General features: G+C 42.3%; 1 protein-coding gene across 1 annotated transcript in view; it reads left to right on the plus strand.

The window, feature by feature from the left end:
• LOC117362914 (multidrug resistance-associated protein 5-like) overlaps positions 1–19,366 on the plus strand; it is a 324,462-nt gene that overhangs the window by 94,771 nt on the left and 210,325 nt on the right. Inside the window, 3 exon segments of the mRNA XM_033950006.1 lie at positions 8,029–8,382; positions 11,873–11,944; positions 16,173–16,297. Of these exon segments, the coding sequence (XP_033805897.1) occupies positions 8,029–8,382; positions 11,873–11,944; positions 16,173–16,297 (551 nt within the window).

Below are 19,366 nucleotides of genomic sequence, written 5' to 3' on the forward strand. Positions count from 1 at the left end.
TATTTATTTATTTTAAAAATTTCTTCCCAGCTTAATGCCTAAGCTGATTACAATAAAACACACATAATCAACTACATACAGGCTCATAACAACAGGAAAACATCCTTCAAACCTCTTTCCTACAGACCTCAGATTATATCATATATACTTAAGAATCATACCATTCTAATAAAAAAACTTGTACAAATAGATAGAGGGACATAATAAAAAAAAGCATCTAAGTCCCCTTTTGGCCTAAGTCCTTAAACGTTCAACCCAGAAGCAGGGAAAGTGTCCATAACCAAAACAAACGTCCTTGTTTTGATTATGGCCTTCCTTTGCCTAAACGCCCAATCACCACTACGTCTAAAAGTACACCCACACCACGTCTACACTGTTCAGCCATAATGAAACAAAAAAACGCTTAAGCCACAAACGTGCAACAGAAGGGCTTTTAGGCGAAGGAGGAGCCAGTCCTTCACCTAAAAGCTAGATTCTGTAACTGGTGTCTGTCAAAAACAACACCGGTTACAGAATCCTCCCCCCCCCACAACCATCCAGGCAGGAGGGTGCCCAAGTCCTCCTGCCATGTCAAACATGACCCTCTCCCCTCCCAACAACATCGGGGAAAGAGGGAGCTCAAGCCCTCTTGCCCCGGCCTACATCGGCACCCCCGATGATATCGGCCTCCTGGCCCCAGCGACTATCCCCCCCCCCCCGTGACTGGCTAGGGCCAGGAGGGAGCCCAAGCCCTCCTGGCCCTGGTGACCCCCCCCGCCGCTATTCGATTGGGCCAGGAGGGAGCCCAAACCCTCCTGGCCCTGGTGACCCCCCCCACCGCTACTCGATTGGACCAGGAGGGAGCCCAAACCCTCCTGGCCCTGGTGACCCCCCACCACTATTCGATTGGGCCAGAAGGGAGCCCAAGCCCTCCTGGCCCCGGTGACCCCCTACCCCCCCCCCCCACTACATTACGGGCAGGAGGGATCCCAGGCCCTCGACGAACCCCCCTCCCAACATCTGCCCCCCCAGACCCCCCCCAGCCAACCTGCAACCCCCCACGGCCGACCCCGCGACCTCCCCACCCACACACCCCTTCCCCGTACCTTTTTAACGTTGGCCGGACAGACGGGTGCCAAACCCGTCCGTCCGGCAGGCAGCCCACAGCAGAATGGGGCCGGACTGGCCCAGTCCTCCCAAAGCCCCGCCTACTGGTGGGGCCTAAGGTGCCTGGGCCAATCAGAATAGGCCAGGGAGCCTTAGGCCCTTCCTCTGGGCGGGGCCTTAGGCACATGGCCCAGGTTGGGGCGGAACCTGACTAGCGAAGCGATCAGATGCATGGGGTAACAGCTCCTCCACACCGCCACCTAATCCAAGATAAAAAAGGTACATTCAGGCGAATATTCTCTCCCCGACATATGTAATTGTTATCTCGGTGTTGGGCTTGATGACTCTCCCGAAAAACATTATAGGAGACCCCACTCTGCCTGCTCCTCTCGGCGGCAAAAGAGTTAAGACTGACCCGGGCTCGCCAGACAAGATGGCGTCTAAACATGAGGACTCGCATTTCGACATATAAAGAACTCCGTTCCTTTAAGCATATCATGCAAGAGCAGGTTGAGGAAACAAAACTGCTAAGGATTGAAATTGAATCGCTCAATGCTCAATTTGTGAACGTGCATCACCGCTTGGATGCACTCAAGGAAAAAACAACGACACTACATTCCAAACTTTCCTTGGTGGATAAACATGACAAACTAATCTCCTCCCTGCAAAGAGATTTGCAGGATTTATCCAATCGCAGCTGAAGAAGTAATATCTGAATTATTGGATTATCGGAAAAATCGGAGGGAGCAGACATGGCAGCCTTTCTGACTGAGTTTCTGCCGAAAATGCTGGGCCTTACTTTTTCTACCCCGCTTGAGATAGAGCAGATGCACCGTGTGCCATCCAAGCCATCTCCTCATTTAACTACAGCACGGCCCATAGTGGCGAAACTCCTGCGCTTCCAACATGCGCTACAGATCATCACTGCCGCCAAATCTCATCCTCACCTACTTCATCAAGGCAAGAAGTTCTTTATTGTGCCAGACTTGGCTAAATCTATGGCGCTGAAACGGAAGGCATTTCTGGCACACCACCAAGAATTGAAAGATATTGGCGCAAAGTATGGCCTCATGTATCCTGCTAGGATGAAAGTTACCTACAACAACCGTACCACTTCTTTTACAGAGCCTGAAGAACTTGCCTCCTTTCTTGATTCACTGAGAATGCAATGATTTTCTTTTGGTATTATGTACTGATGTTTTTTTGTATTGCAGGTTCTTCGTGTTTACTTGCCTGAAGTTCCACTTACATTTAATGTTTCATACAGGTGTGGAGTGTTTAGTTGATTACTCTCTGGGTCTGCCTTCTGCAGTTGTAGGTATACCCACAAATTGTTTATTAGTTATTACTGTTATACTACAGCATGGCTTTCTTCCTTGCCATGCTTGCTGATATTATCTATGTTCTCTTCTTTCTTTTCTTTTCCCATACTGTACTGTTCTGAAGAAAGATTTGGCCTCTGAAAGCTAATTGAAAAATGGATTAGTCCAATAAAATGGTATTTTCTTATTTCTCATTATTTGTTTTATTTTTATTTGTTAATTTGTAAAGTGGTGATTGTTATGTATCAATTTTTTCAAATTTACATCTACTGTCTTTATATTTTGCACAGTATTAGGGGACATGTGTCACTGTTTTTGTGATGTGGTGTTGCATTGTATGCAGAGTCTGGTTTCTTGGCAGTTCAGTTTAACTTTTGTCTACATATTTCTACTTTTAGTTTGTGATTATTCCCTATTGGGCAAGGGTGTATCTCTGTTCTGTGTGTATGAAAAGGACATAGTTTTCAGTTGGCATTGACTGCATGATCAATTGACTGTGCGGGATCTGGCTTGTTTAGTTTTACAATGTTTGTGTTTACAATGTTGGTGTTCTAGTTCTCACTGCAGTGTTTAAGATGCTGCCTTTTCCTAGGTACACTCTTGTGCGATATGTGGATTGTTACTAAAAATCATATTTTTTATATAGATGGGGGATGTCAAAAAATGATGGGCCCCGGGTGTCACATATGCTAGGTACGCCACTGTTTCAGAGCCATGCTCTACAGGAAGGACTGGTTTTCTTCCCAGCCTTGGTACCGCTTCCTGTTCCAGCTGTGCCTTCCACTTTCCTGATGAGGAAGGCTCATGAAAAGGCATTCTCGGCAGATAGTCTCGCCCCCTTCTAGCAGGGGGAGAGTAACTCTTAAAGAGCCCTGCACTCATGCAGTCAGATTGAGCTTTAATATTTCTTAAAATTGCAGACACCTGACTACGGCTGCTTACAGGATTTTCTCTGGCTTTTGGAAATCTCCCAGATCTAATAACAGGGTTTCTAATGGGGCACACAGTTTCTTCTCCCCTGTCCACTGTAGGTCTAGTGGAATCATTGTCATATGGTAACCTCAGTGATCTTAAAAGCATATATTTTTACAAAGTCTGTGCTAAATACCAAGGTACCACCCCATAAATTACCTGATGGACAATTGTCAAACCTTTGTATTCAATCCTTGCTTGAATTAGTAACCAATGCAGGTGTTTTAGTGCTGGTGTAATGTGATCACTCCGAGCTACTCCTGTGATCATTCTGGCTGCAGTGTTTTGCACAACCTGCAGCGCTTTAATTTTTGATTTCACAATACCTATTAACAACAAATTACAAAAATCCAATTTAGAAATTACAAGGCTCTGCATCATCTTTCGAAAATCATATTGTCAAAGATTTTACTCTTGATAATATTCATAGTTGTTATATACTGCCTACAAGCCCAAAAGCTATTGACACAGTAAACGGTAACATCTAACAAACTACTTTTCAAATTGTATATCACTACTGCTTTTCGCCCCCTTTAATGAAGTATTGATGAAATCAGTGTAACTGAGGGATGAGTTCACCATCTAACTCTGAAAACAATACAGCTGAGAAAGGGTCTAAATTTTCGAGTCAACATCTTTATCTCCTCCACTAATATCTTTTGTAAAATATAGGATACAACTTGTCTTGTTTAATATTAATCAAATTTTCTAAGTAAACTCAAATCCATAAGAATAAATGAATATATGTGTATATGAGTGCGCAGAACCCACATCTCCCACAGTTGAGCCGCAAGAATACCAGTCGGGGGGCCGTTACCGCACTCTACTGTCCCCTTATGTCACTAAATCAGAATATGCTGTACCATACAATACAAAATTGAAGCACTTATCTGACAAAGCAAGCTTTCAATGTTCCTGCTGTGCTTCAGATTAAAATCTAAGCTGCTCTTACAGGATAAAAATCTTCACTTGTGAATTAAATTATACTTTAAATGCCCCTCTACCCAGACCTGAGTTTCACCTCATGGCTTCTTCAGGAGGGGGTAGTAAAATTATGTGAACATACTAAAAAACAACAAATAAACAAAAATTTGAATTGCTAAATATACACATATTCATACTCCCACCCCCTCATTTACACATTTACTTATCATACTCAATGTTATAACTTTAACATCCATTTAAATCACCCTTAATATACTCAAGGCTAGTATTAGGAAGAAACACAAAAGTTGGAAAAACTCCCTAGTCATAGAATACAAAACTGCTTACTGTGGATCATATGAAGATATACTCATACGCCAGCATGGCAAGTGCTGTAGTCTTTCTTACAACCAACCACCCAAAAACACCACTGTTTTTAAATGTGCAGAGCATGATGCCATAATGTGACAATGACGTCTACACCCAAAGTGCCACCGTGTTGCTTTGAGACTCCTAATTAAATTCAAATGTATACATGGATTGTCCTCGTATAAGCATCTCTAATAGATACAGACTTATCTTGCTGAGTTAGGCCTCCCATAGACCTTACTTCATTACATTAAATAAATTCTTATATACCGCAACTACCTTGCAGTCCAGTGCGGATAACAGCTAAGAGATACTAGCTGAAAATAAATTTCCAATTGTCAACAATCCAGATGTTGAGATCCCTGAGTGGAGGTAATTTTGTAACAGTTCACCTGTGTGTGAAGGGCCATATAGGTGCCTATTTTTAACTTAAAGATACATAAAGTAGGTATCCATTGCCTTCAATTTAGAAGCATACCCATATGTAAATAGAGGCAAATATATGTGTATTGAACACATGCATAGATGGGATTTTAGAAACCTATTATTTATACATACAGTAACCATGTGTAGATTGCAAGAAGTCATGAACCGTCGTTTGAAGAGGCCTACAATATTGATGTGTATTCACTATTTTAATAGAGGAATATATATGGATATAAATATACACATGCTCTCAAGGAGCAGGAATAAAGGACAAGGTCAGGCCTTTCCCAATCACCCCCACTCCTGCATGGATTCTACCCCAAAACCTCCTCTCCCCTTCGCCATTTGATTCTCCTCTGGATAATTTCCCCAAGGCATCCATCTCCTACTCCCCTCCCAATAACCATATCTCATTCCCAACTTCTTTTCTGATATGCAAACCTCCCTCACCCCGGTCCTTACCAGGGTCCCTAGTAGTGGGATCAGGAATGATGCCCAGTCGCATTTGCTCATGCTGGCCCAGGGTCCAAATTTTATTTAGCAGCTTTCCCCCTAGAAGTACGAGGGGTTGGGGTTTCAGCCCAACCAACAAAGCTGGGGTATTGTTCATTGAGGGCTATACACTTAGTCCAGCAATTTTTTTTTGCTCTGTATTTTTGTGAAAGAATGAAAAAAGTGAAAAAACAGTGGACTAAATGCATAACCCTCGATGGAGACTGCCCCAAGTTTACTGGTTGGGCTGAGAACTTTCAGTGGCACCTCAAAATAACTTAATACTACTGCTAGTAATCATGAGTGCTATCACTTCTGTTCCCGCTAAGAATACAAGAGACCCTGGTAAGATTACGGAATGGAATTTGGGGTGGGACATGGAGGAAATTGTTTAGAAGCCCTTGGAGGGTTTCAGGATATCAGAGAGAGGATCAGGGATGAGGCTCTGGAAGGGAGCCCTCAGGAGAGAGTGTCTGGATGTCAGGAGAGAGTTGATGGGTGAGATTGTCTGTTGTGAGCCATTGAGAAGAGATTTCTGGATGTCAGGGAGGGGGAACGGGCTATGAGATGGATTTGGGGGAATTTTTATGTTTAGTGGGGTTTTATGCCAGAGGGCCGATAGGAGAATGGGAACAAAGTTAAGGGGCTGCTGAGGAATGATGGGGTAGATGCTCTTGGGGGCAATGATTCTAAAAAGCCAGTCCCAATCAATGTGGGGAAAGCTGGAGAAAAATTAATGTGCTGTCTTGCATATCCCTATATATATTTTATAAGAGGTTCTGCATTTGGTAGAAATCCAACTTGGACATCTTAATTTCCCTCTTCATGGCCAATCTAAAACGATGGGGTTCTTGTGTATTTATAAAATACTAGTGGTAAAATATCAAAAATTGCACCTAGATTGAAACCGTAGGCAGTAAATAAAATAAACTGTGGGCAGTAAATAAAATAAAATGTGCCTGAATTGTGATTTTGTTTGTGCTTTGCCCAATCTCCTTCCCTGAACTTGTCTACATGCAGTTTATGTAAAAGTACACAACTTCTTGTAGATGTGTAAACTCTGAAGTGATTTTATAAAAACCCTAATGGGTAATTCTATAAGTGGGTGCTTCCTTTTAGGTGCCCTGATACCGTGAGATAGAAGTCTATTTTATAAAGGCACCCAAGTACTCAGATTCTGTTAATATTCTATAATTTAATTCGGCATCAGTGCATCTTACTTTTACATGCCCGCAGTTACATCAGACATAGGTCACCTGATGTAACTGTAGTTTGGAAGTTGCATGTGTAAGTGGCAGCAATACCTATGCCCCTCCTATGATCTGGCAATGGGAACACCCCTTTGCATTTAGGCTTGGATGTTGATGAGAGTGCCCTGTTATGAACATATATCTCCTGTCTTAAAAAGATTATATTGGTTACCAGTACACTTTCGTATTCAATTTAAAGTTCTGAAAGTTGTTTAACAGGGTATTTATGATACCTTGCCTGACTATTTGGCTAAATGTTTGATATTTTCAGACCATCCAGAGCACTGAGATCTGAGAACTGTTTGTTGCTTGACATATGCAAAAGGGATATAATGCATTATGTGAAGACTACAAAATCCTGTTTCTCTATTGCCGGGTCCTGTCTTATGGAATGCTTTGACAGTTTTTTTTTTTTAGATTCTGTAGAAGTTTGTTACATTTTAGAAAATTACTGAAGACTTAAAATTTTTGCACAGGCATTTTTTTGCTAGAGGTGCTTTTCCCTGGTTATGATGATGTAACTTTCCTTTCTGATAGATATGACAAGATGTACCCCTATTTAAATTTGTTTTATTTATTAACTTTTGTTATTTAGATATTTGTAGATATTTGTAGACAAGTACATATGTCTTTGATGCTGTGTATGTTAATTGTAAGCCGCTTTGGTTAAAAGCGGATTATAAATGTTTTAAATAAATTATCTGAATTCAAACGGACTAGTGCTTAGCTGCTTTGCTGCCACTTATACTTGTAAGTATACTGTTGCCTATGAAAGTGAGAGCAAGTGCATAAATGTGGGTGCCCAGTTATGGAATTGCTTTTTATATGTGCATAAAATAGCCTTTAAACACAAAAAAATCCTTTATAAAATTACCTCCAGTATATTGTTCAATAGTGAATTAGTTTATCGGACCTGGTTCTCTTGAACTGTTTTTAAGTCACAATTTACGGGGGGGGGGGGGGGGGGGGGGATAGGACAATTTCTGTGACTGATCATCATATTTCAGCAGTTGCATCCTTGCCTGCCTTGGGAATCCAATATTCACATAAGCTTTTGAATAAGCTTCTAGCACACAAATTCTATGGTTTTATTGTGTGCCAGCATGTTTACAGTTCATGGTAATGAAGGAAATATTGAAACAGGATGTTTCTACTCAGTTCTATAATTATTTTACATATTTTTATAGAAGCTGCTCTTAATGGAAGAAATAGAACTACCGAAGAAAGAACAAGAAAACCCTAGATGTATTATACAGTTTAATGGAGCTTACTTGACTTGGAAGACTCCAGCAGCCAGCATGGTTTCATCAAAAAGCAAGATTAAAAGAAAAAGCAAGCAAAGATCAGAAAATTATTTGTCTGAAGAAAAACTGAAACAATTTACTGACCCAGCTCCTAAACATTCCTTGGGAAAGGAAAATCAAGGCCATATTCTAAAGAATACTTTCTCAAATCGAACAAACACTTTTAAACAAATGCCAGAAAATGAAGAATCTCTTCTACAGGCAACACTTTTCAATATTAACTTTTCTTTAGAAAAGGTTGGTATCACTTAGGGCTCTTTTTACAAAGGTGCACTAGCGTTTTTAACGCACGTACCAGATTAGCGCGCGCTAGCCAAAAATCTACCGCCTGCTCAAAAGGAGACGGTAGCGGCTAGAGCACGGGGCAATTTAGCGTGTGTGATTCTGCGCGTTAAGGCCCTAGCACGGCTTTGTAAAAGGAGCCCTTAATATCTCATAATGGATGCAAAATACTCTAAAATCTTTTTTTTAAAGAAAACAGTAGCTGATAGTCAAGTGGATATTGAACATTAAATTTTGCTATGTATTTTTTGTATTAATGGCCATGCTTTAATATCAGCGCACGGACAATATAAAATTTAATGCATGAACACTTGCTGTCATGCATTTTGTAGGTGGTAAGGACTTATGGTAATGTAGATGTGTTAACTATTTAGCACAGGAATGCCCACTCTCTGCCCTCTGATATTCCCCCTCAAAAAAATTAAAAATATTTTTTACCTTATGATTAGCATGCACAGTTACCTCAGGATGCCTGACTAAGTCCTACGGTATACCATTCTAAGCTGCATTAAGCACATATTAGCACCTAACACATCTTAGTAAGAGAGTTCCTATATTAATAGCAGCAGTGATGTTCAGTGGACAATGGGAGCAATTCTATAATTGAGCACCAAGAAGCAGTTAGAGAATATTAGTATAAGTTGGCACTAGGTTGATTGCTCTGAATTAGAGAATGACACGGGGAAAAAATCTGTCCCCGTCACTGCCCCGGCCCACCGTCCTCTTCACTGCCCCATCACAGTCATTCCCTTCACCGCCCCGTCACCGTCACTGCCATCCCATTCACTGCCCCGTCCCTGTCCCCGTAGCATACATACAAGCTTCAGTACTGCAATATTTAGCTTATTCCTTCCTTATAAATCAAAGTTCTGGCTGTTGAACTGGAGAAAGAGATGTTCAACTGGCAGGGCTTTGTTTATAAATTTTTATCAACACAACTAATATACTACTTTATCCTAAAGCAAAAAAAGAAAAAGAAATATAATTTTTTTTTCTACCTTTGTTGTCTGGTTTCTGCTTTCCTCATCTTCTCATTCAGTTCCTTCCATCCGCTGTCTCTCTTCTCTCTGCATCTTCCATTTGCTCTATTACTGTGCCTCTCCCTTTCACCCCCCCTCCAAATTGGTTTAGCACCCATCTTCTTCCCTCTGCTCCCCCCATAGTCTGGCATCTCTGTCTTCTTCCCTTCCAGCATCTTCTCCCCACTCTCTCTTCCCCATTTCCCTTCAGCATCTTCTCCCAATCTCTCTTCCCCATTTCCCTTCAGTGTCTTCTCCCCAATCTCTCTTCCCCATTTCCCTTCAGCATCTTCTCCCCACTCTCTCTTCCCCATTTCCCTTCAGCATCTTCTCCCAATCTCTCTTCCCCATTTCCCTTCAGTGTCTTCTCCCCAATCTCTCTTCCCCATTTCCCTTCAGCATCTTCTCCCCAATCTCTCTTCCCCATTTCCCTTCAGCATCTTCTCCCCAATCTCTCTTCCCCATTTCCCTTCAGCGTCTTCTCCCCAATCTCTCTTCCCCATTTCCCTTCAGCGTCTTCTCCCCAATCTCTCTTCCCCATTTCCCATCAGCATCTTCTCCTCAATCTCTCTTCCCCATTTCCCTTCAGCATCTTCTCCCCAATCTCTCTTCCCCATTTCCCTTCAGCGTCTTCTCTCAATCTCTCTTCCCCATTTCCCTTCAGCGTCTTCTCCCCAATCTCTCTTCCCCATTTCCCTTCAGCATCTTCTCCCCAATCTCTCTTCCCCATTTCCCTTCAGCATCTTCTCCCCAATCTCTCTTCCCCATTTCCCTTCAGCATCTTCTCCCCAATCTCTCTTCCCCATTTCTCTTCAGCGTCTTCTCCCCAATCTCTCTTCCCCATTTCCTTTCAGCACCTTCTCCCCACTTTCTGTTCCCCATTTCTCTTCAGAGTCTTCTCCCAATCTCTCTTCCCCATTTCCCTTCAGCATCTTCTCTACACTCTGTCTTCCCCATGTCCCTTCAGCGTCTTCTCCCCACTCTGTCTTCCCCATTTCCCTTCAGCGTCTGTTCCTCTCCACCCCACCTTTCCTCCCTTTCTCCCTCCCTACCCCTTACCTTCGTGGCACTTTCACCCCCCCCCTTGCAGTGAGAACACCTCTTAGCCGCTTCTACCATGCACCCGTGCCCCCCCCGTTCCGACAGGCAGAAGGAGTGTTTCCTGCTTGCAGCGCCCAACTGTGCTGACAAACCTCCCTGCTCTTTACCTTCATGGCCAGCGATTTCTAAACTGCCTTCATACAGCAACTTCCGGTCGCAGCCACAATGCTCCGGCTGCTGTAAGAAGGCAATTTAGAAATCGCGGCCACGAAGGTAAGGGGCAGGGAGGGAATAGGGAGATATTGGGACTGGACGGCAGCAGCAGCAGTGATCAATAAGGAGGGAGGGAGCGCGATAGGTGACCGCGCGCGTTCCCTCCCTTAACTGTGGGGACAAGGCCATTCACCACTCCACAGGGCGGTGAATGGCCTTGTCCCCATAGCCACGGTGAACACAGTTTTTTCCCCACTGTTTTGGCGGGTTACCCGTGGATAGCTGCGGGTAACAGCCACTGTGTCATTCTCTACTTTAAATAATTACATGGACAGATTTCCTACCCCCTTCAGTCCTTTTTTCCATTTCTGAGGGAGACCAAAGAATAGCAATCATATACACAAATTCATGTTAATAACCTGCTAACTGGCAGAATCTGAACCAATAGTCTCCCTGAGCCATGGGTTGCCGTCCATTTTATTAACTTAATGACATCATTAATTCATTATTGAACATACTTAGTTAGTACTTGTTCCAATCAAGTTTTAAGCTCTAAAATATCATACAATTATAAATTGCATACTTCAGCAATGTACCTTTTGTTAGTTTCAGTCACATGACTTCTTATCAAATACCTCATTAGCAGTTTTCCCTGACATTTGCAGGTCTTAAAATGTTAGTATCTTATTTCTCATACACAGTTAGTTTCTCTCTTTCAGCTTTTGACATCTTATAACCACGTTTTAGCTTAGGGCACAGCGATCTGTTCCCTGTTCTTGGACCCTTCTATTACCCAATCTTACAGGAAGTAGCAGCTGGGACAAAACAACTATTTTAAAACTTTAAGTAACAGCTTGCCAGTAATGCTATTCATAACCAAGTAATATTCTTTTTTAGTGTAACTCCAAAGCATTTCTATATCATTCAGTTTCATCTTTTATACAGCCAGTTACATAGCTATATTTTTGCAAAAATAGTCACAATTTTATGCCGACATTTTGCAAGAACAAAGCCACAATTTGAATTTGGTTGTTAAAATGAGCCTGCACATGAGAAAAACTTCCTGTGATTCTGGCTCATTTTAGTATAAATCTTTTCTGCTTTATACATTAGCCTCTTTAGTGGAAGAAAAATAGATTTATTTGAAAATCATGATTTTCTTTCCTTTGTAGGGCAAACTGGTGGGAATTTGTGGAAGTGTTGGAAGTGGAAAAAGCTCTCTAATTTTAGCTATATTGGGACAGGTAAAATTTTTGAAAACAGCTTTCAGTTTTATATGTTAGGTATAATACTATACATCTGCAATAGTAAATTTTTGGTAGAAACTCTATTTTCTGTGATATTCTTCTAGGATATTCTTCAAGGAAATCTCCTCTATCGGCCTCTGTTACAAAGCTGCGCAGCAACAGCCCCGAAGCCCTTTAAATCTCTATGGGCTTCAGGGCCATTAGCGCAGAGCAGCCGCTAGTGCGGCTTTGTAAAAGAGGCCGTATATGCTTTGTTTATATTTCTAAATTAGAATTTTGAAAAATATGCAAATTTCTCAGAAAAAAGTAGGCAATTTTCAACTCAAACATAATAAAACTTAAAACCAATATTTAAAAAGAATATTGAGCTGAAATCATATAGTCCCCATCAAGAAGATGCAACAGCACTTCTAAGAATATAAATCAAAAATCATAGACATTAAGGGCTCCTTTTACTAAGCTGGCATTAGTTCTAGCCGCGTAGTGTGGGGTTAGTGCGCACTAATCTTCTGCGTGTGCTAAAAACGCTAGCGCACCTTAGTAAAAGGAGCCCTAAAATTTTTTTAAGGGGTCCTTTTATTAAGCTGCGCTAAAAAGTGACTGACACTGTTTTTAGCATGTGGGTTTCCCATATGCTGAGGCCTCTTTTTTAGCTCTAAGATGCTTTTTTAGCTCTAAGATGCTGATAGTGCTGGGTTATTTAAAATTAATGTCCACATGCAAATTGCAAAATCAGCAGATGGCCATTAGCAGGTGAGCCCTGAACACCAGCTTATAGTAGATGTTAAGGGCTCCTGCACAGATCTTGCGCTAATTGGTCAGCAAGTGCCAATGCACACATGCTAACTGATTAGTGCAGGGCATGCCTACTCTCTACTCCCAAATACACTCCCTGAGCTAAAGAATAAAATGTATTTTTTAGTGTATGAGTGGCATGTGCTGAGCTCACAGTTAGCACGTGGCTCATGAGTGCGTGCCATTTGTAGGCATTGGTAAGAATGTATTAGTGCTAATCATCGCTTAGTAAAAGGGCCCTTTGACTTCAAAATTCAGCATTTCCCTCTAAATTCCCAACATACAGCCAAAAGAAGGAGGAACGCCCTTATGAAATATACATTTTTCAAGCTGCCTAGGATATAAAAACAAATAAAAAAATATACCCTTCTTTTACTAAGCCAATTAGAGTGGCATCTGGAGGTAATCGCACTTAAGTCCATTGAGAATTGTGCGGCTGCTGTTAGCATGGCTTTGTAAAAGGGGGGATAGTTAACTTGCTTACAAGAAATTAGACATTTGCAGGGGAAAAGTAAAACATTGCCCCTATTGCCAAAACTAGCTTTTAAAGAGGACATTTTTCTACAAATCTAAGCAATATATAACGCATCCAGGAAAACTTTAGGTTTTTGCCCACAAGATATCAAATGTTTATTTTTAAAATTATTTATTAAATACTAAATTCCTATCAGCTTAAGAGGTAAAGATTACAAAAAGAGTGGCTCATACAGAAATATCTTGGGAGTCTTCCAAAAAGGCAATGGTCTCCCTGAGCCATTGCAACCACATCTTCACTACCCTGAAACCCTACAAACCTAGGGATTCCCTTACCCTGATCAGCTCAGCCGACGTGTCTACTTTTAGCTTTTGAAATGTAGGCCAGCATTTTGCTGGCCTGCATTAAGCTCGCCCAAGGCCACTTCCAGTTGAAACTATGCTCAAGCCCAGCCTTGGGTGAGCTTAAGTGTCCCTACATGTCTCCCTAGACCTGTGACAAACGCCTATAGTGTAGGCTTCCTGCCTCGGTTTGTTTGGGTTTTTTTTTTTACAAACGGGCATCCCAATTGGCTGCCAGATGGAAGTAGGATGCCTACCGCCACCTCCAATTGGGACACTCATTTATAGAATCAGCCCCAAATTGTGCAGATCAGTGACAGATCAGTGACAAGTGCACTGCTTAAATCCACTCAGAGCCTTGGATATGGATCAGGGCATCACAAAGCTCATTCTCTGGGCCTTGGGCTTGGTCCTCTTCCATTCGCAGGACATCTCTCTGCATCGGTTGCTCCCGCATGCTCTTTCTCAGAAACCTCTCTTGGGCTGCCTTTAAATCAGATTCCAAAGCAATAATCTTGGTTTCCATTTCTTCTGAAAACCTTTGCTTCTCCTTTAGAACTTGAAAATATTTTTAAGTTCTTCTTCTAGTTGATTTATCTCTCTCAACTTTTGGTCATAGTGGCAGCTGAGGGCATCTCTTTCCTCTTCTAGTTCCTCAGTGGTTTTCTTCAAATCCTTTTCCATGGATTGGATTGCCTGCAAGTCCTGCTCTGTTCTCTAAAGCCTCTGGTTTAACATATCAACTTCCTTGTCCAAAGTGACTTTTGATGCTTCGATCTTGTCACTTTCAGACTGAAGCACCTGGCAGTCACTTTTAACTAGTAGCAACTCTTGGGCCCTCTTTTTTTCCAAAGGCGCGCTAAGCATTTTAGTGTGGATTTAGCGCGCGCTAAATCAACACTTGCGCTAACTGCTTACACGTCCATAGGATAACATGCACGCGTTATCATTTAGCACGCGCTAAAAAGTTTAGCGCACCTTTGTAAGAGAGGGGGTTGGTGTAGTTGCTCTTTCATTTTATTAAACTGTTGGTTCAGAGTTTTGAGCTGGCATTGTGCCTCCTTCCGTTGCTGAAATATCACATTTCTTTCTGTGAGGTTGCTAACTTCTTCCTCCAGTTCCTTAACAGCTTCAGTCAACTCTGTGTTCCTAGCTTCAGAATCCTTGGTGGCACTCTTGTAGAGGTTAGAAAGGTTCACATGAGCACTCAGCTTGTCCTGGAACCTTGCTTCCAGACATGACTGCTGTTCTTTTTGTCTCATTTAACTGAGTAAGCTGAGTAACTCATTTAACTGAGTAAGCTCATTTAACTGAGTAAGCTCATTTAACTGGCCTACTTCTGCAAACCGCCATTCAATAATCTTAGTCTGGTTACTTGCTCCCTCGTTCAAGTGATCTCCTCTTCCTCGTTGCCCAGACTACCCTTTAATTCACAAATCTCTTTTTCTTTTCCTCTGGTAAGGGATAGAACTTCCTCTGTTTTAGCTTTTAGTTCAGTGTCCAACTAGGTATTCTGATTCTGCAACCATTCTTTCTCCTGTTGCATATTCATCATTAAATTTTTCCTCTCCTTCTCCTGGAGGTACATCTCTTAAAAATTACTTTGGAGCTTGTCATTCAGCTCCTCCAGTACCTGGGCCTTGGCTTTCAGTGTATCACAGTTCTGGGCTGTTCTCTTTAACTGCTCCTGAAGTCCGGTATACTGCCAACTCCTGCTGCAGCTGCTCCACTTTGGCATTCACAGCCTCTGCATTGGCCTGGAAGTCCTCCCTCTGGACTATTAACAGGCTGACTTGGGCTTGCAATTCCTGCATTCTTCAGATTATTTCTTCCTTCTCTTTTTCCCAACTGGCTTTTTCTTCCACCAGTGGGCAATATTCTACCTTAAATTGAACTTCCTTATAGCGCAGTTTTTCAACCAGCAATTCTAGCTGCTTGCACTGTTCATGTGCCTGGCTGACTTAAAGTAAGGTATTGCTTTTCTGCAGCCTGGGAGAGCTCTTTGACTTCTCTCCTTTTACAGTTAGCTTTGCTACCTGCATCTGCAGTGTGGCATTTAAGGACTTCACAGAGGTTACTTGCTCATGCAGTTGGGTAACCTCCTCTGCTTTCTAACATTCACAATCTCCTATGTCTTGGCTTTCAACTGATCCTATAGCCACACATTCTGGCTCTGGCTCCATTCTCTCTCTCTTTGTCCAGATTAGGGTTGCCAGCTAACAAAAGGGCCAACTGTCCCTACCAGATTTCCCTTTAAGGTACAGCATGCACAATTACACACTGTTCTTAATGTGGCCATGCATCATTCCTGAATCTGCTATAGGAGAAGTGTAGGAGTCTATGCCTCTGGAAACACTACTCAGTGAAATCAAATGAAGCCGCAACCATGTTCTTAAGAATGGGTCATACTTAAGTCGGGCGGCTGTAACCCATTTGTAAGAATATTTATCTTGCAGTCCACAGAGAATACGTTCTACAAGTAAATACGTAGTTATGTCTTATGTTAAGAACAATTGACTATGCAATTTGTAAAAATATAGTGTGATACACCATAATATTATAATAATAATTCTTGTTTACTACATTTTCAAACTATTTCTTACATTTTACATAGATGACCCTTCTGAATGGGACACTATCCGTCAGAGGCAATTTTGCTTATGTTGCTCAACAAGCTTGGATTTTTAATGCATCCCTGAGAGAAAACATCTTACTTGATGAGGAGTTTGATAAAGAAAAGTAAGTTTAGGATCATTGCTAATGCAGAATTTTTATATTTAACACCATCAAATCAGAGAAGACACAGGACTATGTGATTGCATGAACATATTCTAATCCTGATTTACTTATTATGTTGCATTTTAACTAATGTGCTAAGTAGCTAATGTAACTCCTAGCACAGGAGGCAGGCCACGAGGACACTATGAGCTCCTTTAACTAAGCTGCGATAGTGGCTTTTGTGCACGCTAGACCCACCGCCAGCATTGAACTGGCGTTAGTTCTAGCCACGTAGCGTGGGTTTAGTGCGCGCTAAAATTCTGCGTGCACTAAAAACGCTATCGTAGCTTAGTAAAAGGAGCCCTATCAGGTAAAAGAAAAGTAAATAGGACAAATAGAAATTCTCTCTACCAGCATATGAGGAAAGACTAAAACGGTTAGAGCTTTTCAGCTTGGAAAAGAGACAGCTGAGGGGTGATATGATTAAAGTCTACAAAATCCTGAGTGGAGTAGATCGGGTACAAGTGGATTGATTTTTCACTCCATCAAAAATTACAAAGATTAGGGGGACACTCGATGAAGTTACAGGGAAATACTTTTAAAACCAATTGGAGGAAATTTTTTTTCACTCAGAGAATAGTTAAGCTCTGGAACGCATTGCCAGAGGATGTGGTAAGAGTGGATAGCGTAGCTGGTTTTAAGAAAGGTTTGGACAAGTTCCTGGAGGAAAAGTCCATAGTCTGTTATTGAGAAAGACACGGGGGAAGCCACTGCTTGCCCTGTATCGGTAGCACGGAATATTCCTACACCTTGGGTTTTGGCCAAGTACTAGTGACCTGGATTGGCCACCTTGAGAACAGGCTACTGGGCTTGATGGGCCATTGATCTGACCCAGTAAGGCTATTCTTATATTCTTATTCAGGGTTCTGGGATACTGATCCCCAGAGCTATATGCATAGAGGTAGCCAGCTGCTTAGAGGAATTACAAGTTAAGTGAAAGTTTTATACTCACTATTTATATTAAAATTATTGATATAAAAAGAATTAAAGAAAAAATATATATAAAAAAACGTTATATTTTGATCCAATGAGATCCTATGAAGATTGGGTTCGGTGAGCTCTGTTCACCAGAACCAACAGGAGATCAACCCTCCGAGGATCGAGTATCAAAGTATTTCCTTATGAATATCTATTCATGAATGGGTGAAGATTATATTCAACCGGATGTTTTTGATATAAATTTTATGGATTAATTCCGGTTATAAGTATAGCCACTAGAGTAACTTTCTATACCTAGAGAAATTCTCTGGCAGCTCCCACAAAACTATTAAAAAGAGAGAGACAAGCTGCTTCTCTCATTTGTTTCCTTCCCCTTCTCACACCAACTGCCACTGTGCTTCTCTCTACACCAGGGGTGTCCAACCTGTGGCCTGAGGGCCATATGCAGCCCCGTGAAGTATTTTGTGCGGCCCCGGTCGAGGGCGATGCAGTGTTTTCCTCTGCTGCCCCCGGGTGTTTACTGTCTTGCCGGCTCTCTCCTCTGTCTTGCTGCAGCGTTTGCGTGGCTCCAGAAAAAAATTTTTCGGCCAATGTGGCCCAGGAAAGCCAAAAGGTTGGACACCCCTGCTCTACACTGTTTATCAGGCTGAAAAAAATCTGACTCTTTCAAAAGAGCTCTCTGTCCAGACAGTGTGCACGATAACCTCCCTTTTGCTTAACATCAAAGGTCTGTTTGCTGAATTTCTGTACTTAGACAGATTAAATGAACACAGAGACAGATTTAGGGAACATAGGAATCCACCTCTTCACTGCACTTTGAAAGATGCAGAGAATATGTGAATCCCCCTCCTCACACTAACATGGGATTTACCACTGTGGTAAAATACCTGTGTTAGCTGGTTAATATTGAAGAGGGTAGGATATAAGTATGACACTAGTAGAAGGAGGAGTGGCTTGTTGTGACAACTAGTGCAGTGGTTGTTATTATGTGGTAGCTATCAGGAATGCTACCTAGAAATAGGGTTACCATATTTTATGTTGTAAAATCCCGGGTGCATGGCCATGCATCGTTCTGCCCCCAGCCCCACCCCATTCCGCCTTCAGTCCCGCTTCATTCTGCCCCCCCCCAGTCTCACCCCCAGAAAGACTCATTTCTTCATTCCTGACCTCCAGGCTGTGTCCGAGGGCCTATGAGCGTGTGACATCATCCAAGCATGCTCAGAGGCTCTCCAGAAACAGCTGGAGCTTTCCAAAACCTGGATAAACTGCTGGGTTTTGGAAAGTTCATCAGGGCTCCTGGACAGTCTTCTATAAAGCGGACATATCCAAGGTTTCCTGGACATCTTGTAATCCTGTCTAGAAAGGAGGCAGTAAATGCAGCTGTGAGTGGTGGATACATGGAAGGATGACCCTTAGTGGTAGTTCTAAAAGACTACTCCTAGGGGTCATTGGCTTCATTTTTGAAGATGGTGCTGATTTGAGTGGAAATAAGGGGGATTGCACCTGCACATGTTTCCACTGCCACCAATTGTTGGCCCCTGGGAGCGGGGGAGGGAGGAGGAATCAGAGGTGGGGTGACTTGGGTTCAGGGGCAGTTTTGCTGGCAGAAAGTAGAGTTGTATAGGAGGAAGTGAAGTATGTGTGTAGGGGTGCTGAATTGTTGTGGGGCGAGACGTAATGATCCTATTAAGAGGAGCACGGGGGCATGGTGATTCAAGCAAGGGGAGAGGAGCAGGGGGCCTTTGTGATCTTCTCGGGAAGTGTGGGTACCATATTATATTAAATTAAGTTGTACAGGGTAGGGATCGGTTGCTCTTGGATGGTTTGCCTGTACGACTGGGAGATCAAAGGGAGAGATGTGGAAGGGAGGAGGAGAGCAGCACCATGACAGAACCTTTGCAACTGGCCCTGCACTGTTTACATTCAGGAGTAAGTATTATGGTTGCTCTTGTACTGTCTGCACCTGCATTTAACATAGTGCATTACAGTAAACATCTGCCCTGTGCGGTAAAATCAGGGCAAATGCAGTAACTGCAAAATTTACTGCACTGAAGGGCCCCAAAGTTCTTCTTGAAATTTGAAGCCAAACTA

Source organism: Geotrypetes seraphini, chromosome 6, assembly GCF_902459505.1.
Source record: "Geotrypetes seraphini chromosome 6, aGeoSer1.1, whole genome shotgun sequence".
Lineage (NCBI taxonomy): Eukaryota > Metazoa > Chordata > Amphibia > Gymnophiona > Dermophiidae > Geotrypetes > Geotrypetes seraphini.